The sequence below is a fragment of the Eumetopias jubatus genome, unplaced genomic scaffold (assembly GCF_037043125.1).
Source record: "Eumetopias jubatus isolate StellerSeaLion01/CBP00866 unplaced genomic scaffold, mEumJub1_p1.0 scaffold_16, whole genome shotgun sequence".
Taxonomy (NCBI): domain Eukaryota; kingdom Metazoa; phylum Chordata; class Mammalia; order Carnivora; family Otariidae; genus Eumetopias; species Eumetopias jubatus.
The window spans coordinates 79,362,568-79,390,093 of NW_028274822.1; the positions used below are offsets into that span (position 1 = coordinate 79,362,568).

The 27,526-nt window shown below is 36.4% G+C and overlaps 1 protein-coding gene across 5 annotated transcripts in view; it reads left to right on the forward strand.

Annotated features, from left to right (window-relative positions):
- Window positions 1-27,526, forward strand: part of TAOK3 (TAO kinase 3) — a 190,983-nt gene that overhangs the window by 98,406 nt on the left and 65,051 nt on the right. For all 5 annotated transcript variants that reach the window (XM_028116426.2, XM_028116430.2, XM_088019551.1 and 2 more), the window contains exons 4-9: window positions 7,770-7,841; window positions 8,221-8,322; window positions 13,667-13,712; window positions 14,597-14,693; window positions 17,305-17,418; window positions 18,597-18,688. In XM_028116426.2, the coding sequence (XP_027972227.1) occupies window positions 7,770-7,841; window positions 8,221-8,322; window positions 13,667-13,712; window positions 14,597-14,693; window positions 17,305-17,418; window positions 18,597-18,688 (523 nt within the window). The remainder of the gene's footprint in view (window positions 1-7,769; window positions 7,842-8,220; window positions 8,323-13,666; window positions 13,713-14,596; window positions 14,694-17,304; window positions 17,419-18,596; window positions 18,689-27,526) is intronic.

Consider the following 27,526-nt stretch of genomic DNA (forward strand, 5'->3'; position numbering starts at 1 on the left):
TACCCTACAGATTTCAGCTTAAGTGTTACGTCCACAAGATGTCCTTTCCTGTTCAACTGTCCAGTCTTTAGAAAGACTAAATTAAGTCTTTCTTTATGACCTCATAGCACCCTGTGCTTATATGTTGTTGCATTTATCATGGTTGTAATTAAATAATTACATGTGAGATTTTTAGACTCATGTATGTCCCTCCCCTTACATAAATGCCATGCGGGCAGGGCTTATGCCTACCTTATCCATTCTGTATCCCCAGTAACCTGTACAATGTCTGGTAATAGTAGGAACTCAATAAATGATGGACAGATGGATGTGTGAATGGATAGCTAGCTACTCAGACAGGTGGACCAACAAAGATTTTTAGTAACATTCATGTCAAGTCAGTATTTTAGGTTAAAGGGTATAACGCTTAGCCCCCTAAAGTCAGTTTGAATTCTTAAGACTGTGGTTATCTTCTGATAAGAAGAATGAGAAGTGACTGAAATGTTACCATAGCTCATTCACCAATTCATTATAGAAAATGTAGTTTTAATTTATTTATATAACCTTAGAAGTTCGCCTCATCAGGGCGCCTGGGTGGCTCAGTCGTTAAGCATCTGCCTTCGGCTCAGGTCATGATCCTGGGGTCCTGGGATCGAGCCCTGCATTGGGCTCCCTCCTCCATGGGAAGCCTGCTTCTGCCTCTCCCACTCCCCCTGCTTGTGTTCCTGCTCTCGCTGTCTCGCTCTCTGTCAAATAAATAAAATCTTTAAAAAAAAAAAAGTTCGCCTCATCAAAATCACAAATACTTAAGAGACCTAGTCCATGAAAGCAAGTGATATTTAAGTACTACTTATTACTTATTTCTCCTCTAAACCTGTTATTGAATAATTTTTTTTCTTAATCAAACAGCATTTGACTTTTAAGTGATCCTTTATGGTTTGGCATCGGGGTAGGGCTTATCTTCAGTCGTCCTTCCAAATAAGATTTTATTAATTGCATTTTTATTTCATTTTTTTGTTTCTAGCCAAATCTTCAGTGTGGGTTTCCCCCAAACTCTTTCTCATGCCTTTATGTTTCTGCTCAGCACTACCACTTCTCCTTTGCCTCCATTTAATATTTGGCTTCCACTCAAGTACATTTTATCATTAAGTGACCATCCATGGCTGAAAAGTATGCTAATTTTCTAGTCAACGCTATGTTAGTCTTTGGGCTTAGAATAGTATTTAAAGCCCAATCAAAGTCCTGCTTCCTCATTCACAGGGATGCTTTTTTTTCCTTAAGTTTATTTATTTATATATTTTTTTTAGTAATCTCTGCCCCCAACTTGGGGCTCAAACTCACAACCCTGAGATCAAGAGTCGCATATTCTATCAGCGTGAGCCAGCCAAGCACCCCAGAGATGCTTTTTTTTAAAGAGGATTTTTAAATTATAAATGTACATACAGAAGTGTGCATAAATATATACCCATATGTCTTGATATGTAATTTAAAGAACAGTTAAGAGGTAAATCCCTTTATAAAGACCAGCCAGGCCAAGAAATAGAATATTGCCAGCACCCCAGAAGCCCCTCTTATGTCTATTTTGAATTTTATGGTGATTATTTTCTAGTTTTTCTTTATATGTAACCCACTTTCTTCTGCACCCCTAACAATATAATTTCGTTTTGCCTGGTTTTGAACTTTTTAAAAATTGAAACATTCTGTATATATATTTATTTGTGACCTACTTGTTTTGCTCCAAGATACTTTCCTCAGTCATCTTTTTTTCTTTCTATTTATAACTCATTCATCCTCTCAGAATCTCTTTTGGCCAGAGTCAGAGGGTAGTTCCAATCTCTGTCTGACTTTTGTATTTTAAAAAGCAGCTAGATATAATGAGCACTGGGTGTTATATGCAACTGACGAATCACTAAATTCTACCCCTGAAACTAATAATACACTATATGTTAACTAAATTGAATTTAAATTTAAAAAAATAAATAAATAAAAAGCAGCTAGGCCCCTCTCAAAATTCTCCTTTTGACTACAGTAAACCAAGCATGTTTTGAAATTTACAAGCCTTTGGACTAAGGACAAAATGAGACCTACTTTGTAGGTCATTTGTAGTAGGCTACAGGAGACCTAGCAATTTATTTGCTATTTAGGCTAAGTCCTGTCTGTTTAGCTAGAGTATATGCCTTTTGAAAATGAGGACTCTTTCTAATATCTCTTTACAACTCTAAAGGTTAGCCCAATGTCCTGTTTACAGTAGGCACTAAATATATGTTATTTGTTGATATGATAGACTAGAAAAATCATAAGGATATCTGGGTGACTTTGAAAATGTAATCATTAACTGTATAGTATTGCCTATACGAGTAGTACAGGCCCGTATAAACCCGTAAGGCACTAAAAAACAGATTAAAGGGGAATTAATTTACACTTTACTGTAAAACCTAGGAAAGCTTTAACCTTTTATCTATAATGGTCACATAGGTAATACCTGAAAATGGATTTCTCATTGGCCACAGTAATATTTATGTGTAGTTCCTCCCTCACTATTAATAGATTCTTCCTCTTGTTACTCATACCATGATAACCAAGAAGACTGTCATCTCTTTCTTGGACAACTGCAATAGCCTCCTAAGACACCTTTGTGTATCCACTGTGGTCTCTCTTTAGTCTGTTGTCCGCACTACAGTAAGCTTGGGGAAAAAAGAAGTAAATCTGATCAAAACCCTTACTGTAGCCAGCCTACGACGTCTTCGCAGTGTGTCCCTGATTGTACCGAAGCTGTACTCCCTCTGGCTCTCATTGCCCTAGCTATACTATAATAGCTTCCTTTTGACCATCATCATAGCATTTTTGCATAAACTGTTCTCTCTGGAATGTTTCCCCTTTTACCTTCATGTTCTTTTTTTTTTTTTAAAGATTTTATTATTTATTTGACAGAGAGAGACACAGCGAAAGAGGGAACACAAGCAGAGGGAGTGGGAGAGGGAGAAGCAGGCTTCCTGCAGAGCAGGGAGCCCAATGCGGGGCTCGATCCCAGGACCCTGGGATCATGACCTGAGCCGAAGGCAGACGCTTAACGACTGAGCCACTCAGGCGCCCATTACCTTCACATTCTTAACTCCTGTTCCTCTTTTTGCTCTCAGCTGAAGCCTCATTTCTTCAGGGAAGCCTTGCTTGACCTGCCCATTTTTGTTTCTCAGAGTAACACATACTCTTCTTTATAGCACCTGTCATAATTGCAATTTTACATTTGTTGGTTATGATATTTTTGTTACTGTCTGTAACAAGCGATAGGTACTGGGCATATTTACTCACAATTCTTAGCCCAATAACTGACACTTTTTGAATACCTAATAAGTATTCATTGAATTAATGAGTAAATTATAAAGAACTCAGAGAACGTGGGGTACTGCTAATTAGTACTTTTCATAAATCCTAGTCGTGCTAGCAAGCCATTAAGACCAGATTCTAGCAACCAACATCTTTATACCTAAACACTGTAATTCTGTTAGACTTTTGTAGTTTACAGCTTTTATGCTAATGATGCCAGGAAATATGTTTAAAGCAAGCTCTCATAGGTTCAATCAACTGAGAGTATATTTAGAAAAAAATGGAAGCTATTGATGAAATACCTCTGTGTGTTTGGATTTACATATGTGATTCAGAAATTAGCAGCATTAACAAATGAGATAGTAAGAAACTCTGTATGAAAGGAAAATAGAAAAGGATCAAGCATGTTCATTTTTTTATTCACTTAAACACAACTATGAAGTTTCTACGTTTGTAGTGTTGCCTTGTTGAACTTCACATATCTTCTATAATCCACCTAAGGCTAATAATTTAATTCTGTCCTTCTGGGTATAATTATTACCTTTTAGTTGAGACTTAATAACTAAGGCAAAAAGAAAAGCTTATTTTTAATTTTTATATTTCTCTATAAATTAGCAAAAAGTGGACAGTAATCTAAATGTAGCTGGAAAGGGTTGAGAAAATGTCAGAAACACATAGTACTCTAAATATTTTTTGAATCAATGATCTTGCTTAAAGTTACTGAGATTATTAAGACACTTGGAAGTGTTAAATATGAATGTAAGTTTCAAGAATAACACTTGACATGTGTAGAGGTTGTAATCATAATATTGTTTGAAGTACTGGAAAGCTGAGACCCCACTGATAGTTTCCTTTTTCTGTATTAAAACATTAATTTTTTTAACTTTCAGTTCTGAATTTTAACCAGTATAAAACTGCATTAAAAATTTTACATCTAGGAGCACCCTAGTGGCTCATTCGTTGAGTGTCTGCCTTCGCCTCTGGTCATGATCCGAGGGTCCTGGGATCGAGCCCCGCATCTGGCTCCCTGCTCCACGGGAAGCCTGCTTCTCCCTCTCCCACTCCCCCGCTTGTGTTCCGTCTCTCGCTGTGTCTTTCTCTGTCAAATAAATAAATAAAAATCTTTAAAAAAATTTTTTTTTGTCGGGGGCGATGCCTGGGTGGCTCATTCGGCTAAGCATCTGCCTTCAGCTCAGGTCATGATCCCGGGGTCCTGGGATTGAGTCCCACGTCGGGCTCCTTGCTCAGCGGGGAGCCTGCTTCTCTCTCTCCCTCTGCCTGCCACTCCCTCTGCTTGTGCTCCCCGCCCCCAACAAATAAATAAAAATCTTTAAAAAAAATTTTTTTTTTTACATCTAAACCAACTCTTAACTTTAGAGAACAAACTGATGGTTACCAGAGGGGAAGGGGGAGGAGACAGGTGAAACAGGTGATGGGGATTAAGGAGCACACTTGTGATAAGCACTGGGTGATGTATGGAGTTGTTGAATCACTAAATTGCATACCTGAAACTAATATTACACTGTATGTTAACTAACTGGAATTTAAATTAAAACTTAAAAAATAAATTTCACATCTAAGGGGGCGCCTGGGTGGCTCAGTTGGTTAAGTGACTGCCTTCGGCTCAGGTCATGATCCTGGAGTCCCGGGATCGAGTCCCGCATCAGGCTCCCTGCTCAGCAGGGAGTCTGCTTCTCCCTCTCACCCTCCTCCTCCCTCTCATGCTCTCTGTCTCTCATTCTCTCTCTCTCAAATAAATAAATAAAATCTTAAAAAAAAAATTTTACATCTAAGAAGAATCAACATGAAAATGTTTTTCAGGGCGCCTGGGTGGCTCAGTTGGTTAAGCGACTGCCTTCGGCTCAGGTCATGATCCTGGAGTCCCGGGATCAAGTCCCGCATCGGGCTCCCTGCTCAGCGGGGAGTCTGCTTCTCCCTCTGACCGTCTTCCCTCTCGTGCTCTCTGTCTCTCATTCTCTCTCTCTCAAATAAATAAATAAATAAATAATATTAAAAAAAAAAAAAAGAAAATGTTTTTCAAATATTGAGTCTGTGCTCCAGTAGGCAGGTTTTGTAAGGAAATATACTTACCAAGTCCTAAGTAATGATTACTCTGTAAATGTAAAGAAATATATATATATATTCTTTAAAGATTTATTTATTTTTAGAGAGCATGTGTGGGGGGAGGGGCAGAGGAAGAGGGAGAGAGAGAATCTCAAGCAGACTCCCTGCTGAACACAGAGCAAGACACAGGCTCTATCTCAAGACTCTGAGATCATGACCTGACCTGAAATCAAGAATCAGACACTTAACTAACTGAACCACCCAAGTGCCCCAAGAAATATATTTTTATCCTAGGGTAACTTTTTTCAAGTCTCTGTTTCCAAATAAGCATTGACTATAAATAACCTTAATAAGCAATTAGACAGTACCATCTGATTCCATTTGTGTGGGTCTTTTTTTTTTCTTTTTATAGAGGTTAAGGATTTGTTTTTTAAAAAATCCCATTACAAGTTAAAATCCCTCATTGCTTGAGCATTTCCTAAACCTTTCCCAGTCTGTTTAACCTGCACAGTACATATTCATCCCCCAAATATCCGCTTTTTAGATACAGTCACTCTAACCTTTATTGTAATACTGAATTCACATCAACTTGTCTTTGTTGCTGTCATATGAGCAGTCTTAGAGTTAAATTTCAAAAGCCAGCAAAATGTGAAAGATTTTTGTTTTTAACGAAAGTCCATCTATACCTTCTAAATGAACAAAATATCTAAAAAATGCCTTTGTAGAGGCCTGCTGATGTGAAAACTCTAGTAGATACCTTATTTTTATAATAGGTATTTTTGCCTTTCTTTAGTGCTTATAAAAATTTTTTTTTTCATAAATTAAAATCTTTAAAAAAAATTAAAGGGCTCCTGGGTGGGTCAGGTGTTTAAGCGACTGCCTTCGGCTCAGGTCGTGATCCTGGAGTCCCGGGATCGATTCCAGCATCAGGCTCCCTGCACAGCGGGGAGTCTGCTTCTCCCTCTGACTGTCCACCCTCTCATGCTCTCTCTCTATCATTATCTCTCTCAATAAATAAATAAAAATCCTTAAAAAATAATAAAAAAAATTTTGTGTGTGTTCATTTGTTCAGCATTTTGTCATTCAGTAAGACTCTGGCTGAATTTTTATATCAATAAGTTGTTCATTTTTTAACTTAAAATTTTTTTAATTAGAAAAAATAAAATTTTTTTTAATTAGAAAGAAATTCATTGTTTTATCTGAGGAGCTTCTTTAAGTGTATTTAAGAAAGTGATTCTACATTTTTCTCTAAAATTGGTGACCTGATTTTATCAGTGAGTGAATTCCAATCTTTTACCTCAGAACCACTGCTGTAGCTTTACTGGTTTACAATAATAATATCATAGAATCAAAATAGCTTACTGCCATCAGGAGTACGGCACTGATGCAGAGCTCTGTTATTAGAAGAAAGCCAAAATTAGATAATCTTTTAATGTCTTCTATTTTTCCAAAAATTTTTAGAAAATTATCTGGTTTTAAATCTCTTAAGAAAATCTGGAGGAAGACTATTACTTGAGTTATTTGTTATTTTCATGTGTGCTTTCACTGAGTTGTATTCAGGGTATGGAAAAGCTATATAGAGATAATTATGAGACAAGGCAGTCTTTATAGATGAAGACACACACACATGTTTGTAAGTATATATGTAATACATTCTTACTATAAAACATAAGTCCCTTTGGAAGTGAAAGTCCCTCTTAAAATTAATCTTATCTTCTGCTGCATTGTTCAGTGCAGTAGCCACAATTTAGATTTAAATTAATTAAAATGTAAACTCCATTTTCTCACTGTAGCCACATTTCACATGCTATCATATACAATGTAGATATAAAGCATTTCCATCAAGACAGAAAGTTCTGTTGGACAACACTGCTCCAGGGATTATCACTGATATATATTCTGGTATAAATTCTCTCATATTCTTTCTACACATACACTCACATTAATATTATTTTGCAAAAATAAGATAATATGCTGCTTGTTTTTTATATCTTTCCACATTTCTGTATATTCATATATATTACCTCATACTTTTACTGTTTATTTCATCATGTGATTGTATCACATTATCTAACTGGTTCTCCATCGATGGACATTTTATATGGTGAAGCCAGTATGGATGTTTTGGAAATTTGACTTGTTTTTGTTTAATTGTATATATATTTTTTAAACCCTAATCCTTTTTAATATTATGGTCTTTGCATGTATATGGATAGGGACCTGAAGAAGCTGTATTTTACAGTAGGGGGGAAATGTCTATCTAGCCTATCAGAAGTTGCAGCATCTTTAAACTATGATAGTGAAGTGTGAGAATGTTATTTAAAGTCTCTAGTCGAATATTTAAGTTAAAGTGGCTGGAACATCATTCTTTTTTATTTATTTTTTCTTCTGTCTCAACACAGGCCACAAATGCTCACACCAATGAGGTCGTGGCAGTTAAGAAAATGTCCTACAGTGGGAAACAGACACATGAGGTATGTTAAAGACAGTTGTATACCTAAACTGACATAAACCAGTTAGTATGAAATTGATGGTAGAAACAAAGTTCTTTAAACATTTATCATAGTTCTTTTTTTATTTTTTTTGTGGTGTATATAATAAATATTCTTAATATTCTATCTCAATCAACTAATTTGTGGAATAGAACATAAGTTAGTATAATAGATTTATCATATATTTTAATAGATTTACATTTACAAGTACTAAAATTAACACAAATTTAAACAGCTTCATTTATTAAACTTTTACTTTGTCCATTTAAAATAATAAAAAGAATATTATATATGTATACTTGATAGTAAAATACTATTTCCAGCCTAAAAAATTATACCATTTTCTTTATTACTTCATTAGAAATGGCAAGATATCCTCAAGGAAGTCAAATTTCTACGACAATTAAAGCATCCTAATACCATTGAGTATAAAGGTTGTTACTTGAAAGAGCACACTGCTTGGGTAAGTCAAAGGACCTGTATTATCATTTATTTCCAATTACATTTTTTTTTCTATTTTTTTCTGTTATCTCTTTGTTTTTTTAATTTAATTTTATTTTTTTAAAGATTTTGTTTATTTATTTGACAGAGAGAGAGCTAGCAAGAGCAGGAACACAAGCAAGGGCAGTGGGAGAGGGAGAAGCAGGCTTCCTGCCGAGCAGGGAGCCCGACGTGGGGTTTGATCCCAGGACCCTGGAATCATGACCTGAGCCACCCAGGCGCCCCTCTGTTATCTCTTTGATCTGTAAAATTATCAGTCCCATTTCTGTCCCATTTGACTTTTGTTATCAGTATTTAACATTTGTTAATACCTCAGAGTGTGCCATATGGTAAACGTTCTATAAGATTAAATATGATATCTAGCCTATGGGAAATTTTATTTTATAAACAATTAACAGATAGTGAAAAGTTAGTACCATTTTACGATTTTTTTGCAAAAGTAAAAGGCAGATTCTTTTATTCTCATCCTAGAATTTTTATTGTTGTAATTTCTCATCCCCCACTCAAATTCCCCCAAAATTTGGGATTATGCTTAGTATTACCATCATGGTCTACGTTTTATCAGACAGGGCCTAGCATATAATTAAAATGAAACAGTCTTGGATGCCTGGGTGGCTCAGTTGGGTTAGTGTCTGACTCTTCATTTTGGCTCAGGTCATGATTTCAGGGTTATGAGATCAAGCCCTATGTCATACTCTTTGCTGGGTGTGGAGCCTGCTTGGGATTCTCTCTCTACCTATCCCTCTGCCCCCAGTCCTACCTCAAGAAACTCGCTTGTTCCACTCTATCTTTGTAGTATATTTTTACACGATTGTTTCTGTGTTTAGGTTAGCTACTGTTTAGTACATGAAAATGCTATATACTTTGTACTTTATCAGATCTTACGTTCCAATTTAAAGTCCAATCTAACTGTCATTTACTGAGATTCATTTATTGAGAAGTTACCATGTACAGGTGATCTCCAGTTAGGGAATGGAATTTTTGTTCCCAGATGGACTATCAAACAATATACTTAAACATAAACATTTCTTTTCAAGCAGCTTTTAAGATATCTAGAGTCATTGCTTGTGTTCTGAGCAGAAGAAATTATTCAGAGGAGTATTTCATTATCTGGACATCAGTTCTCTGGCAATCTCCCCCATCTTAAAGGAGTCAAGAAAGGGATTTTAAGCATGCAGGATAAATGTTACAAAATCAAGTGCTAAATATTATGTGTTTGGAGTCTTCAGAAAATCCTCTGAGCTCTTATTTAAAGCCTATTTACTCTTAGATTACATAGAGTGCTCATAAGGTTGGTTAATGGGTCTCTGTCCACAACAGATTTGATAGCTAAATAGAAGGAGCTCATAGGAACTAAATTGCTGGAGACGTGCATACAAACAGCCACAGGACTAATATGACCAGAAGGAAGAAATTAGGGACGTTAGAAAGCAGACCTATAATTTAGAAGTAGAAGGGCACCTGGGTGGCACAGTCATTTGAAAGTCCAACTCTTGATTTTAACTCAGGTCATGATCTCAGGGTCATGAGATTGAGATTAAGTTGGGCTCCACACTTAGCACAGAGTCTGCTTGAGTTTCTCTCTCCCTCTCCCTCTGCCCTCCTCCCCCCACGTTGGCTCAGTCTCTCTCTGTCTCAAGTAAATAAATAACTCTATTTAAAAAAAAAAAAGGTAGAGGGCGCCTGGGTGGCTCAGTTGGTTAAGCGACTGCCTTCAGCTCAGGTCATGATCCTGGAGTCCCTGGATCGAGTCCCACATCGGGCTCCCTGCTCAGCAGGGAGTCTGCTTCTCCCTTTGACCCTCTTCCCTCTCGTGCTCTCTCTCTCTCATTCTCTCTCTCAAATAAAATAAATAAAAAACCTTTAAAAAAAAAAAGGTAGAGCAACTAGAGCTGTTAATGTCAGGAGCAAACAACTAGCCACAGCTCAGGTGTCCTTGTGTTATGGGATAATAGGGAAAAGATAAAATGATCAAAATATACATTAACATAAAAATTTTAAAAATATAACCATAACTGTCCTAGAACCATATTCTCTCCATTTGGTTTTAAAGTTCTATGTTCATATTCCGTATACTCAGTTAAAGGAAGTTATATGTGCATATTAATTTACTTAGTTTTTTGTTTTTTTTTTTAAGATTTTCTTTATTTCTTTGACACAGAGAGAGAGCTCACAAGCAGGGGCAGCGGCAGGCAGAGGAAGAAGCAGGCTCCCCGCTGAGCAAGGAACCCGATGCAGGGCTCAATCCCAGGACGCTGGGATCATGATCTGAGCCGAAGGCAGACGCCTAAATGACTGAGCCACCCAGGAGCCCCCAAACACTCCTTCTTTAACCAATTTTGATGGAAACATTTCTTAACGAAGTAAATTGGGATGTCTGGGTGGCTCAGTCATTAAGCGTCTGCCTTCGGCTCAGGTCATGATCCCAGGGTCCTGGGATCGATCCCTGCATCGGGCTCCCTGCTCAGTGGGGAGCCTGCTTCTCCCTCTCCCACTTCCCTGCTTGTGTTCCCTCTTTTGCTGTCTCTCTGTCAAATAAATAAATAAATCTTTTAAAAACAATAAGGAGTGTTTGTCAATTATACCTCAATAAAGCGGAAAAAATAGTGCACATAAAAGGTTAATGTTTGTTATAATATTGATTTAATGTGGAATCTCTCATTTCACAATAAGAAATAAAATTATACATCACACCAGTTAGAATGTCTAGTACCAAAAAGACAAGAAAAAACAACTGTTGGCAAGGATGTGGAGAAAAGGGAATCCTTGTGCATTTTTGGTGGGAATGTAAATTGGTGCAGCCACTGTATGGAGTTTCCGCAAAAAATTAAGAATAGAGCGGCGCCTGGGTGGTTCAGTCGTTGAGCGTCTGCCTTCGGCTCAGGTCATGGTCCCAGGGTCCTGGGATCAAGCCCCACATCGGGCTCCCCGCTCTGCGGGAAGCCTGCTTCTCCCTCTCCCACTCCCCCTGCTTATGTTCCCTCTCTCGCTGTGTCTCTCTCTGTCAAATAAATAAATAAAATCTGTAAAAAAAAATTTAAGAACATATACAGTGTAATATTACTCAGCCATAAAAAAGAATGAAATCTTGTCATTTGTGACAACATGGATTGACCTAGAGGGTATTCTGCTAAGTGAAACAAGTTGGACAGAGAAAGACAAATACCATATGATTTCACTTATATGTGGAATCCAAAAAAAAAAAAACAAATGAACAAACAAACAAACCAGGAACAGACTAATAAACACATAGAACAAACTGTTAGTTGCCAGATAGGACAGGGGTGGGGGAATGGGTGAAATAGGTAAAGGGAATTAAGAGGTGCAAACTTCCAGTTATAAAATAACGAAGATGAAAAGTACAGCATAGGGATATAGTCAGTAATATTGTAATAACTTCATATGGTGACAGATGGTAACTACACTTAGGGTGGTGAGCATTTAATAATGGATAATTGTTGAATCACTATGAAGTATACCTGAAATCAACATAATATTATATGTCAATTATACTTCTATTAATACAGAAATAAAATTAATTTTTCTGAATCTGCTTATTTTAATGTTAAGCAGAAAACTATAATAAAATTTCAAAACTTTAAACTTCTGTGTTTCTTATGTTTTAAATTATTCTGTAGTGGAATAATTTTAACATATATAGTTATATATTTAATTACATATATAAATATATAATAAATTTAATAGTTTAGATGTAAATATATAACTCTGTTATACATAATAATATATGATATATGGGATACCTGGGTAGCTCAGTTGGTTAAGCATCCGCCTTCGGCTCAGGTCGTGATCCCAGAGTCCTGGGATTGAGTCCTACATCAGGCTCCCTGCTCAGCGGGGAGCCTGCTTCTCCCTCTGCCTGCCACTCCCTCTCGCCCTGCTTGTGAGCGCTCTCTCTCTAACAAATAAATAAAATCTTTAAAAAAATAATATATGATATATAATATGTATTATGTACCTGGCATTACGAGAATGATATAGAAGAATATGATACTATATATTAATCTTATATAGTGTATGATTATATGCTATAATATATATTATAACATCATATATCATATATAATTTTTTATCTCATGTATTATATAATTATATAATTTTATATACTTCTAAATTATTCCATAATACAAAGCACATAATAAACACATGTTTTTGCATCAATTATTTTAAATGAAAAGAGCTAATATGTTAATAGTGGTTATGAGTAGGTGATGTTAGGAAATTTGTATTTCAAAGGAACATGGTATTTTTTAGAATAAGAAAATAGTATGGAGAGAGAGAGAGAGAGAGAGTGTGTGTGTGTGTGTGTGTGCTTGTGTGTGTAGAGAGTGGTCACTGAGCACTCATGATTCTGACCTTGTCTATAAATCAGTAGTCTGGGACACATAAAAAAAATCTAAGATGAGAGTAAAAGAATTTTCTCCTTTTTGCTTTTGAAAAGACTCCCAAGATTGCAAACCCAGTAAATATCAATAGTATTTTAATAATACTGTTCTAGAAATTTTCTAAGATAAAAATTTAAATATCCCTCTCAGAGATGGAAGATATGTAATGACAGACACATAGCAAGCTATGTTTTCAGATTGAGTTCTAAACAATATTTTCTTGTTTAGAACTGTTTTAAATGTGAAAATAGGAATTTACTACTTGTTTATTTTATTTAGTTAGTATTTCCCAGTATAGATTATATTGGCTCATGTATTTGGTTGCCACTTTCCAAGTTACAAAATTTAACTTATAGTGCAACCTAGCTACCTTAAATATTTTTGAAACAAGATAGTGTAGAAACTAGTAAATTAGTAGCAATCTCAGCTTGACCATTTATATCCAGTGCCCTTATAGTCTTAGAACATTCCAGTTCCAAGGAGGAAATAAAACCATATGATAAAAGTTATAAAAAATCAATTAGTGTCAGATGACCAAAATTAAATCCAGGTTCAAGTAGGTCAGAATACTTACTCTCAGGGAGCCTGAGTGGCTCAGTTGGTGAAGCGTCTGCCTTCGGCTCATGTCATGATCCCGGGGTACTGGGATCGAGTCCTGCATCGGGCTCCCTGCTCTGCAGAGTCTGCTTCTCCCTCTCCCTCTGTCCCTCCACCCTGCTCATGTTCTCTCTCTCACTCGTGCGCTCTCTCTCTCTCGCTCTCTCTTTCAAATAAATAAATAAAATCTTAAAAAAAAAAAGAATACTTACTCTCCTAGCATTCTTAGTTCCTTGGTTACTTAGTTGGTTTTAGCAGTTTCTTATTAACTGTCATTATTCTGGTTATTATTTTAATCTATTACAGTTGGTGATGGAATATTGCTTAGGCTCAGCCTCTGATTTGTTAGAAGGTAAGAATAAAAGCACTATCCCCCTCCTTTATGTTCTGCCTTGACCAGAATAGTATCTACTCCTATATTAAAGTGCAATTTGGGCAAAGCAAATGGATGCTGACTCAGACCTAAGGGTTGTGTGGATGAGCTGTGCAAACTTTATCTCTGCAGCGGCTGAAAATGTCTCGGGAATGATTAACAGCCCTCCTGCTGTTCAGTGCATGGCCCATCCAGGGCAGGTACTTACTAAAATGTTCGGCTAATATGATGTATGTAGCCAAAAACATCAAATTCATATGTATATATGAAAGAGAGGTAGATGGTATCAAATTATATTGATATTTAACTCCTTCAAATATCCTGACTTGACCCAGTTCTCTTCTGCAAATACTATTATAATCAGAGACTGGGTTAAAAATTTACATTAAAAAAAAACTTTTTTATATCACCCTTGATCTCTGAATAGAAATTGCTTATTAGGTGCTTTCAAAAATAATGAAAACCTGTAGTTAGAAGAGGTAATTATAGATGCTCTGTGGAGAGGAGAATAATACAACCTAAAACATTCTAGGCATTTAAAATGTCAGAAAGGACTGGTAAATTTGGGCCTGGCCAATTGGAATTAGTGGTGGCTTTTGACTTGCAACTGACAGGTCAATTAACAACTCATTACAGTGAATATCAGGCTTTGTTTTATTTTGTTTTAAGGAGTTTGTTTGTTTGTTTTTGTACTTGAGTTTCCTGTTATCTGATTATTTATTGCAATTCTATAGGAAATATGGTGGATGTGTTCCCAAATTGTCATTTGAGAGTATGTAATTCAGTTTGGTATAACTGTGTAAGATTTTAAGAAGAAGAATGCAACTGATTACTACTTCTGAATTTTTCTTTTCCTCCCTCAGTTCACAAAAAACCACTTCAAGAAGTGGAAATCGCTGCCATTACTCACGGTGCCTTGCAGGGGCTGGCCTACCTGCATTCTCATGCACTGATTCATAGGTAAGATTGGAGACCAGTTACATGTCAGTTACAGGACTATCCAAGGAATCTTGAAAGTTAGTGCCTGCTCCACTTTTTAGGGTGCCTGTGGATTTATAGGAAGCAAAGAGATTGCTGCTGCTGCTGGCTGTAAGAAGAAAAGTTGTCACAATTTAGCTTCTGTCTCTTGGTCTGTCCCAGATGTTCACAAAGACTTGCATCACCTCTGTTCTATAGGTAACTGTTCTCCAAGGGAGGATGTTGCAGGAAAATTTGAGGAAGGGCCCAGCAGCCTTTGGATACAATGCCAAGAAGAAAAGAAAATTAGCCTTCCTTCCATATATTTATTTCCTAGCTGAGTTTCTTCTCCTTTTCCTGTTGCAAATAACAAGTCAGTATTATATAAATGCGTGCTATTTCATAACTTTAAAATATTGTGCTTTTCTATAGTCCACATAGATATTTAGGAAGATATTAATTGTATTTATCTTGGCAGATGAAGAAACTGGGACCCTGAAAGATTAAAATAATTGCCCATAGTTTCACAGGTTTTACATAATAAAGATTGAAGCTCAGATTTCCTAATTCCTAATCCAAGGCTTTCCTCTACGTTTTATTTTCTCTACCACAACTCCACTGTCCTCCCTCCAATCTACTTCCTACCACTAACTTCTCCTAAATAAAGATGTTGTTCCTAATCTTTCCTTCTCTCAGTAAAGAACTGCTAGTACAGTTACTTTAATGAATGGTGGCAGAAATAGTGGAATATGGGGTAGATATAAAGGATCTCCGATGGCTCAAAAACAAAAGAAAAAACTCTGACATTTACTAGGAAGAAATGAAACTATTACATCATAGGTTCCCCTTTTGCTTCTGTTTTAATCACACCAGAGTAGCCATTATCAGTTACTGGTACGACAAAGGCAGAACTTCCTCAAAATCGGCAGACCAAAATTCCTGCCATGAATTTGGCTTATGTATAATAAAGACAAAGAATGAACCTAACCATATCTAATAAATGCTGATAAAATGGATTTAACCATAATGTCTATGGGTTTGACAAAAAAAAATTTTATAGTACATTTTTTTGGTACTGAAATGTCATTACCAAATGCAAACTTGTTTATATATGATTTTGCTATTTCCTGTTTAAAGCCGTGGTTCATTTTTTTGTGCCTTTGTTAGCAAAATATGCATATTAATTTAATGTTTTATATTCTATATTATACTCTATCTTCCTTAGTATATAAAAGAAGTTGAAAAAACAAAGCTTTTAAAGTGTGCTTGCCGGGGTGCCTGGGTGGCTCAGTCGTTAAATGTCTGCCTTCGGCTCAGGTCATGATCCCAGGGTCCTGGGATCAAGCCCCGCATCTGGGCTCCCTGTTCAGCGGGAAGCCTGCTTCTCCCTCTCCCACTCCCCCTGCTTGTGTTCCTGCTCTCGCTATCTCTCTCTCTGTCAAATGAATAAATAAAATCTTAAAATAATAATAATAATAATAAAGTGTACTCCCTATTTAAAAATAAAAACCATGTCTCAGATTTATTATTTTGATTTGACAAGTCAGTGTTCTAATTGAAGGTAATAGAGAAGAGAGATTTTTCTGTTGTTAGATAAATAAATGTTTTTTTTAGTTCTCTCTGCCAATGCCTAATGTCATCTTGACTAAAGAAACTGAATTTTCAAGAGAAAATTTTTGGAGACATTGTTTTGGAAACATTTGAACCTTCTCATTTTCAGCTTACAGTTTCCTCATTCTCTCTGCTTTGTCTTTCCACGGCCCACCAATTTCTAAGTCTTGGTTCCTAGTACTCATTACACCTCATGCTTTTTTTGAAGAGAATCAAGAGTACATCCACGTCTTTTCATTCTAAATTATCATCCTCAACAATGAATATTTTAAAATAATATTTTGAAAACTTCTGCTGCATAAAATATCTAATAGCTTTAATAGTAACAGCTTGCAATTCTTTGTAGTAATACAATAGAAATGCAATTTCCTAATCCCTAATCCTTGTTTTTTGATCTTTCAGGGTCTTCTTTTTACTGTACAGTGTTATTTTTAAAATAACACCTCTATATAACATGTACCCTCAAATGCCTTAGAGTTGCAGTTACAATTAAGGCAGAGAGAAAGGGTCACAGGCAAGAAAGAAAAGGTATGTGTGTAGTTGAGCTTTATTGGTAGGTAGATAATACAGTTATTGAAGGTTTATTTACACTCCAAAAATGTTATGTAATTTGGAAAAGAAAAAAAAAGGCAGTTACAAATGGCACCAGTTTTCCCAGCATAAGGGATACTGTTGATGACTGGATTTAGCATCTGAGAATATGCTTTTTTAAGTGTAGCAACGGAATAGGTTTCCTTGTCTGCCACGTCTGTCTGCCTTTTTTCTCACTGCATTCCTTCCCTCTAAATAAAGCTCTACCTTTTAGTAATTACTTTGACCTACCTGTAAGTACACCCAGGAATCTGGGCTCCCTTATAACATGCGGTAATTACTAAATCCCCTTCTGGCTATCTGAGCAAGGTGTTTTTTTAATAAACTTTTTGTCTTATTAATTGCATGCTCTGACCTATTCCATAATCAGAGTTGAAAAGTAATTTTCTAACCCTCATATTTTTTCCTATAGGGATATTAAAGCAGGAAATATTCTTCTAACAGAGCCAGGTCAGGTGAAACTAGCTGATTTTGGATCTGCCTCAATGGCTTCTCCTGCCAACTCCTTTGTGGGCACACCTTACTGGTATGTAGAATTTAAAAACTAGAATTTTAAAATACGCATACATGAACAAGATGGGCTCAAAGCATTGCTTTTGTTTTGTTTTTTGACAGTGTCTCACCATGTGCCTCAAATGAGATTTCATTAAAGGATAGAAAACTCACTGGCAAAAAAAAGAAACACTCTGACTTAGTATAAAATTTCCGGAGACTTTAAATTGTTCAAATAAGGTTGATGTCACTGTGTGTAAACTGAGCAGGATTATCAACTCACTGACCTAGCTCAGGTTTTAGATTTCATTTGAAGTTTCTTTTGAAACTTTCTCTTGAAGCAGAATCTCTAGGCAAGGACAAAGTAGTTTCTTTAACCTTCTCTAGTCAACAAGCGTAAATATTACCTTTCAGTGAAAGAAATCTGGTTTCTTTTTTTTGTTGAGTTCTTTTTTTGACTTTTCTTAGTTTGTCACTCTGACCGAAAATTTCACCCCATCTATTCAAGATACCTTTCCTTCCTTTCATAGATAAACTAGAATTTCATTGTACCTTGGACAATGACTTATATCCCTGGATAATTACTTACCTACTAAAAAAATTAGCTACTATTTGAATTTCCTTTCTGTCAATGATCATCAAGTAGCATTTACTAAGCAGTCACTTACATATAGTAACAGAAAAAAAACCATATTAAACTGATAAGATCCCTGCCCTCTTATGGAAATCCATTCTGGACAAACAGTATCCATTATCATAGCCTGTTTGTTTATTTTTTAATTTGTAATATCTTTGAAATATCTGATTATATTGTTTTAAATAGTTCCATAAGTATTTTCTATGTTGTCTGTAGTTATTTGTTTGAGTATTTCCTACATATTAATCCTTTACAAATCTTTCTGAGGTAGCTACTAGAATTCTCTCCACATTACAGATGGGAAAACTGATATACAGAGAGGTTAAGTAATTTAGCCGCAGTAAAACTGATAGATAATGGTGGAACCAGGATTTATTGAAAATAATGTGTTGTTTCCTGTAAATCCTTGAGTATAATGTTTATGTTTTGAACAGTGTTTTTCCAAATGACTTGTATAAGGAAATAATATCTTTATTAGACAAAATTTTAGACTGCTCAAACAGCTATTTCACCAAATCACTTCATTAGATGAATTTTGTTTTTAATTTGCAACTCAAATTTTGTACATTTGGCAGGATGGCTCCAGAGGTGATCTTAGCTATGGACGAAGGACAGTATGATGGGAAAGTTGATATTTGGTCACTTGGAATCACCTGTATTGAATTGGGTAAGTGAAAAGAGTTGTGTTTTTTTTGGTTTTGGTTTTGTTTGTTTTTTTTTAAGATTTTATTTATTTGACAGAGAGAGACACAGCGAGAGAGGGAACACAAGCAGGGGGAGTGGGAGAAGGGAGAAGCAGGCTTTCCATTAAGCAGAGAGCCTGATGTGGGGCTCCATCCCAGGGCCCTGGGATCATGATCTGAGCCAAAGGCAGATGCTTAACAACTGAGCCACCCAGGTGCCCTGAAAGAGTTGTTTTTATTGTACTTTTGAGAATCACTCCTGACTATAATTGCTAATTCATTCATCCTGCTGTTATTTAATGGGTCACTGCTATATGTGGACCAGGCAGTGTGAATTTATTAAATTTTTTTTCTATGCTTTTGTATAACATCAGAAGGTTACTTTCTCTTTGCTACATTTTCGTGTTATTAATTTAAAAGAGTTTGAGCAGATAGCAAATAACAAATGTGGGAATATACAATAATAAGTATTAATATTTGAAAACCATCCATTCTCCATATCATGAATGATAACTTATATCCTTCCTTCCCAGTAGTAATTTAATTTCAACGTGTATAAGGGAAATCTAAAAAAGTAATAGCAGGCTTATCCAAGATCTGACTGTAAAAACTCTATTTGACCCATTTACAGAGCAACCTCAGAGAAAACTTCTTGTTAGAAGATGCCCTCTGCTTTAAAGTTGTTCCCCAAAATTGTTACATTTACATAAAATTGTCTAACATACCACAGATTCTTGATTCTCTGGTTGTATTTTTTGAACTTTAATGTATCCTAAAGTCACCTTTATCCGGGCCTATACTGGCAGATTTAATCAATGATTCTCAGGTCACTGGTGGGGCAGATAAGATTACTGTGGAGCTGGAGAAAGTGATGCACAGTTGACCTTCCAAAGCCACTGAGATCCGGCTCCAACATTGCCTTTATCTAGATTTTTATTTAAAATTTTTATAAATACATTTTATTTTTTCATCATTTTTTAAAATTTCTTCATCTAGTTTTTTGGGTTAATTTCCTCTACTCTGGTATCCAAATTGATCCTGTAAGAATTTCTGAGCTCCAGTTTGATTCTCAGACTATAGTTTTCTTTATCCTGAAATGTTTGGCTTGTAAAGACAACTTGGGATACTTTGTATTGCATTTCCAATTGCTTCACTGACTCCTTCCTTGAACAAAGAAACATGTGATAAAGATACAAGACTTGTCTTCTTTTTTTTTTAACCTTAAAGAAATATTACTTTTTAAAAAAACTGAATTCAGGGAGGAGAGTTAGAATATTTAATATTTAATTTTTTTAAAATAAGTAATATTCATATGGTTTATAAATCAAAAAACATAAAAAGACATGCAGTGAAAGAACTTCTCAGACCTCTGGCCCTATTGACCCATTTCCTTTCCCACCCCTGCCAGTACATACAGGGCACCACTGTTACTAATTTCTTGTATATCCTTCCAAAGCCTCTTTACAAATATACAAACAAATATGGATATACATGTATTACATTCCTTTTCTCACCCAAGTTACCATATACAAGTGGTTCTGTATATTGATTTTTCACTTAACAATGTCTTGGAGATCTGTTTTAGATTAGTAACTTAGACCTCTTTTTCTTTTTCTTTTTCTTTTTTTTAACTGGCCTCATCTTACTCCTCCAGTATTATGGATATACCATAATTCATTTGACTGGTCCTCTGTTAAAGGATATTGAGGTGGTAGATTTCTTTTCTATATTCTTTTTTTTTTTTAAGATTTTATTTATTTATCTGAGTGAGAGAAAGAACATGAGCAAGAGGAGGGGCAGAGGGAGAAGCAGACTCCCCGCTGAGCAGGGAGCCCGATTGAGGGCTCCATTCCAGTACCCTGGGATCATGACCTGAGCCAAAAGCAGACGTGTGACCAACTGAGCCACCCAGGCGTCCCTCTTTTTTACATTCTAATATTGTGTTATTCTCTCTTTCACTGCAAAGGAAATTAATTTATTCACACTGATTATGGGGAGGGAGACTCAGCAGAAATATTTGCATACTTTTTACTTTAAAAAGGACATATGATGCACTTCCAGTAATACTATGTACAACTTTACAAGGTAGTCCTAGAAGTCAGAGGGCCAAAACTAGTCCAGACAATTTTGAAAAAGTAGAATTTGGACAGAAAAATCACTGTACCAAAATCCATACCGTCATAATTAAATCAATACAGCATTGATGTAGGGAAAGACTAATATCCAGTAGAACAGACAATAAAACCTAGAAATGGACTCATGTATAAGTCAGATTTTTGTGATAAGACTGGAAAAGCAGGGGCGCCTGGGTGGCTCAGTCGTTAAGCATCTGCCTTCAGCTCAGGTCATGATCCCAGGGTCCTGGGATTGAGCCCCACATCGGGCTCCCTGCTCCGCAGGAAGCCTGCTTCTCCCTCTCCCACTCTCCCTGCTTATGTTCCCTCTCTTGCTGTGTCTCTCTCTGTCAAATAAATAAATAAAATCTTTAAAAAAATAAATTAAAAAAAAAAGACTGGAAAAGCATTATAAATCAGTGGGGAAAGGATGGCCCATTTGATAAATAATATGAGGCAATTTGTTAATTGTATGAGGAAAAACTATAATTAGATCCTAGCTTATGCCATACACAAAAATAAAATTCCAGATTGGTTAAATACCCAAAAGTAAAAAGTAAAACTTTAAAACTTTTAGGAGAAGCCTTCTTAGTTTCCTCATCTGCAAAGTAGAGACAACAATGCTACAAAGTATGTGCTATTATTATGAAGATTAATGAATATATAAAATATTTATCGGTGGATAAAGGCTGCTTTCATATCTTGGCTATTGTAAGTAATGCTGCAGTAAACACGGGAGTGCATATCTTTTTTTTTTTAATTTTTTTATTGTTAATCACCATACATTACATCATTAGTTTTTGATGTAGTGTTCCATGATTCATTGTTTCTGCATAACACCCAGTGCTCCACAAAGAATGTGCCCTCTTTAATACCCATCACCAGGCTAACCCATCCCCCCACCCCCCTCCCCTCTAGAATCCTCAGTTTGTTTTTCAGAGTCCATCGTCTCTCATGGTTCGTCTCCCCCTCTGACTTACTCCCCTTCATTCTTCCCTCCTGCTATCTTCTTCTTTTTCTTTTTTCTTAACATATGTTGCATTATTTGTTTCAGAAGTACAGATCTGTGATTCAACAGTCTTGCACAATTCACAGCGCTCACCATAGCACATACCCTCCCCAGTGTCTATTGCCCAGCCACCCCATCCCTCCCACCCCCCACCACTCCAGCAACACTCAGTTTGTTTCCTGAGATTAAGAATTCCTCATATCAGTGAGGTCATATGATACATGTCTTTCTCTGATTGACTTATTTCACTCAGCATAACACCCTCCGGTTCCATCCACGTCGTTGCAAATGGCAAGATCTCATTCCTTTCTAGTGGCTGCATAATATTCCATTGTGTATATATACCACATCTTCTTTATCCATTCATCTGTCGATGGACATCTTGGCTCTTTCCACAGTTTGGCTGTTGTGGACATTGCTGCTATAAACATTGGGGTGCACGTACCCCTTCGGATCCCTACATTTGTATCTTTGTGGTAAATACCCGATAGTGCAATTGCTGGATCATATGGTAGCTCTATTTTCAACTGTTAGAGGAACCTCCATACTGTTTTCCAGAGTGGTAGTGCATATATCTTTTTGAATTAGTGTTTTCATTTTCTTTGGATAAATACCCAGGAGTAGAGTTATTGGATCATATGGTCTTTTCTATTTTTAATTATTTGAGGAAATTCCGTACTGTTTTTCACAGGGGCTGTACCAATTTACATTCCCACCAAAAGTGAATGGATAAAGAAGATGTTGTATACACACACACACACACACACGCACCCACAGAGAAATATTACTCAGCCATAAAAAAGAATGAAATCTTGCCATTTTATAACAACATGGATGGACCTAGAAGGTATTATGCTATGTGAAATTAGTGAGAGAGAGAAAGACAAATACAACATGATTTCACTTATATATGGAATCTAAACAAATAAATGAATAAGCGAATAACAGAATCAGACCCATAAATACAATGAACAAACAGATGACTGCCAGAGGGGAGGGGGTGGGGGATGGGCAAAATGGGTGAAGGGGAGTGGGAGATACAGGCTTTCAGTATGGAATGACTAAGTCACAGGAATAAAAGTTACAGGCATGAGGAATATAGTCAATGGTATTATAATAGCCTTGCATGGTGACAGATGGTAGCTACACTTGCAGTGAGCATAGCATAATGTCAAGGGTTGTTGAATCACTGTGTTGTACTACTGAAACTAATGTAACATGCTATGTCAACTCCACACTCTCTCTATATATAGATATGAAATATTTAAAATATGGCATGCCATATAATAAGCACTATATAAATGTAATTATTATTACTATTATTACTATAGGAGTATATACCTTTATGGGTGTGGGAAGAATTTTTTCTAAAAATATTTTTGAGGGGCTCCTGAGTGGCTCAGTCCTTAAGCGTCTGCCTTCAGCTCAGGTCATGATCCCAGGGTCCTGGGATCGAGCCCCGCTTTGGGCTCCCTGCTCAGCAGGAAGCCTGCTTCTCCCTCTCACACTCCCCTGCCTGTGTTACCCCTCTCGCTGTCTCTCTCTCTGTCAAATAAATAAATAAAATCTTTAAATATATATATATATATTTTTGAAAACGTTGACAAATATGACAACTTTTAGTACTTTAAAATATAAAGCTATGTAAAATATAAAAATTAAAAGATAAGCCAGAGACTAATAGAAAGTAGTTTCAACATACCTAACCAACAGAGTATTGGCCCAGAATTTTTAAAGATTTCTTATGATTTACCACATTTCTTTATCAAAAATAAAAAGACAAACAGCCAGTAGAAAAATGGGCAAAGAATATAATCAGCAAGTTCACTGGAAAAGAAACCTGAATGGACACCAAACATTCAAAGATATTCAGGCTCGTTAGTAATAAGGGAAATGCAAATTAATACCTTATCACACTGGGGCACCTGGGTGGCATCCAACTCTTGATCTCAGCTCAGGTCTTGATCTCAGGGTCATGAGTTCAAGCCCTGTGTTGGGTTCTATGCTGGGCATGGAGCCTACTTTAAAAAACAAACAAACAAAAAACTTTTTCACATTTCTCAGACTGGCAAAAGTTCTTAAGTCTGAGGATAATAAATAAATTTTGGGAAACTAAGGAAACAGAAACTCATTCATTGTTTGTAGAAATGTAAATTGATATAACAACTTTGGGGTGTAAATTATCAACATCTAATAAAGTCGATGAGTAGTCTCAGTGACCCAGAATTTCACTTCTAAGTGTATTCCTTAAATATTTATGCATATACACTGGAAATGTGTACAAGAATGAAACCTTGTGTAGAAGCTAGAAAAGGTTGAAACAACCTAAATTCTTATCCAAGGAGGAATAAATAAATTAATTATGGAATACTGTATCACAGTTAACGATGAACTGGATCTACATGTATCATCATGGATAAATCTCAAAAATCATAACATTGATGCAGAAAAAGCATTTGACAAAAATACAGCATCCTTTCTTAACAAAAGCCCTCAACAAAGGAGGCATAGGTGGAACATAACTCAACATCATAAAGGCCATATATGGAAGACCCACAGCTAATATCATCCTCAATGGGGAAAAACAGAGCCTTTCCCCTATAGTCAGGAACAAGACAGGGATGTCCATTCTCACCATTACTATTTATCATAGTACTGGAAGTCTTAGCTTCAGCAGTCAGACAACAAAAAGAAATAAAAGGCATCCAGATCAGCAAGGAAGAAGTTAAACTTTCACTATTTGCATATGACATGATACTCTATGTAGAAAACCTAAAAGAGTCCACCAAAAAATTGCTAGAACTAATTCATGAATTCTGCAAAGTTGCAGGATATAAAATCAATGTGCAGGGGCACCTTGGTGGCTCAGATGGTTAAGCGTCTGCCTTCAGCTCAGGTCATGATCCTGGGGTCCTGGGATCAAGCCCCACATTGGGCTCCTGGCTCAGCGGGGAGCCTGCTTCTCCCTCTCCCTCTGCCTCTCCCCCTGCTCATGCTCTCTCTCTCTCTTTCCGTATCTCTGTCAAATGAATAAATAAATAAATCTTTAAAAAAAATGTGATTTAATCTTAAAAAAATAAAATAAACTCAATATGCAAAAATCTGTTGCCTTTCTATACACCAATAATGAAGCTCCAGAAAGAGAAATCAAGGCATAGATCCCATTTGCAATTGCACCAAAAACAATAAGATACCTAGGAATAAACCTAACTAAAGAGGTAAAAGATGTGTACTCTGAAAATTATAGAACGCTTGTGAAAGAAATTGAAGAGGACACAAAGAAATGTAAAAGCACTCCAAGCTCATGGATTAGAAGAACAAACATTGTTAAAATGTCTATACTACCCAAAGCTATCTGCACATTTAATACAATCCCTATCAAAATAACACCAGCATTCTTCACAGAGCTAGAACAAACAATCCTAAAATTTGTATGGGACCACAAAAGACCCTGAATACCAAAACAATCCTGAAAAAGAAAAAACTGGAGGCATTACAATTCCAGATTTCAAGCTATATTACAAAGGTGTAGTCATCAAGACAGTATGGTACTGGCACAAAATAGACACACAGATCAATGGAACAGAATAGAGAATCCAGAATTGGACCCATAACTATATGGTCAACTAATCTTCAAGAAAGCAGGAAAGAATGTCCAATGGAAAAAAGTCTCTTCAACCAATGGTGTTGGGAAAACTGGACAACACGCAAAAGAAAGAAACTGGACCAATTTCTTACACCATACACAAAAATAAATTTAAAATTGGACGAAAGACCTAAATGTGAGACAGGAAACCATCAAAATCCTAGAGGAGAATACAGGCAGAAAACTCTTTGACCTTGGCTATACCAACTTCTTACTAGACACTTTGCCGGAGGCAAGGGAAACAAAAGCAAAAATGAACTATTGGGGCTTCATCAAGATAAAAAGCTTCTGCACAGTGAAGGAAACAATCAACAAAACTAAAAGGCAGCCTACGGAATGGGAGGAGATATTTGCAAATGACATCAGATAAAGGGTTAGTATCCAAAATCTATAAACAGCTTATCAGACTCAACACCCAAAGAACAAATAATTCAATCAAGAAATGGGCAGAAGACATGAACAGACATTTTTCCAAAGAAGACATCCAGATGGCCAACAGACACATGAGAAAATGCTCAACATCACTCATCGTCAGGGAAATACAAATCAAAACCACAATGAGATACCACCTCACACCTGTCAGAATGGCTAAAATTAACACAAGAAACAACAGGTGTTGATGAGGCTGTGGAAAAGGGGAACCTTCTTGCATTGTTGGTGGGAATGCAAACTGGTACAGCCACTCTGGAGAACAGTATGGAGATTGCTCAAAAAGTTAAAAATAGAACTACCCTATGACGCAGCAATTGCAGTACTAGGTATTTACCCAAAGAATATGAAAATACAGATTTGAAGGGGTACATGCACCCAAATGTTTATAGCAGCATTATCAACAATAACCAAACTATGGAGAGAGCCCAACTGTCCATTGACTAATGAATGGATAAAGAAAATGTGGTATATATACAATGGAATGTTACTCAGCCATCAAAAAGAACGAAATCTCACCATTTGCAATGATGTGGATAGAGCTAGAGTATATTATGCTAAGTGAAATAAGTCAGAGAAAGACAAATACCATATGATCTCAATCATTTGGAATTTAAGAAAGAAAACAGATGAGCATATGAGAAGGGAGGACAGAAAAAAGGGAGAGAGGGAAATAAACCATAAGAGACTCTTAATGGTAGAAAACAGAGGGTTGATGGAGGGGGGTGGGGGGGGGATGATGGATGAAGAGGTTTAAGGAGGTCACTTTTTGTGATAAGCACTGGGTGTTATATGTAAGTGATGAATCACGGAATTCTCCAGAAACCAGCATTGCACTGTATGTTAACTAATTTAATATTAAATTTAAATTTTAAAAAATCATAACACTGAATATTTAATGAACAAAGAAAGTTGCAAAAGTACAGGTACAGTATGATACCAATTATGAAAATTTTATAAACACTTCTTTATATTGTTTGAGTGTGTGTATGTTAGTATATATATTTTTTAAAGCATAAGAACATAGATGTAAAAGATATAATTTCAAAATAGAACATTCTCTGGAGAGAGGAAGAAGAATAAAGTTATATCTACTTTATTACTTTTTTTGGAAGAAAGCTCTGAAACAAATATGGCAAAATACTGATTAAATGGTAGGTATCATAATCTGCAAATTTTAAAGATTTTTATTTACTTACTTTGAGAGGGGGGAAGGGGCAAAGGGAGAGGCAGAGAATTTCAAACAGACACAGCACCCGGCACAGAGTCCGTCGTGGGCCTCCATCCCACAACCCTGAGATCATGACCCCAGCTGAAACCAAGAGTCAGATGCTTAACCAACTGAGCTACCCAGGCACCTGGAAGAATTTAATTTTTTAAAAAATGAGAAATAGGGCGCCTGGGTGGCTCAGTTGGTTCAGCCACTGCCTTCGGCTCAGGTCATGATCCCGGAGTCCTGGGATCGAGTCCCACATCGGACTCCCTGCTCAGCAGGGAGTCTGCTTCTCCCTCTGACCCTCCCCCCTCTCATGCTCTCTCTCTCTCTCTCTCATTCTCTCTCTCAAATAAATAAATAAATAAATAAAATCTTTTAAAAAAATGAGAAATAAGGGCACCTGGGTGG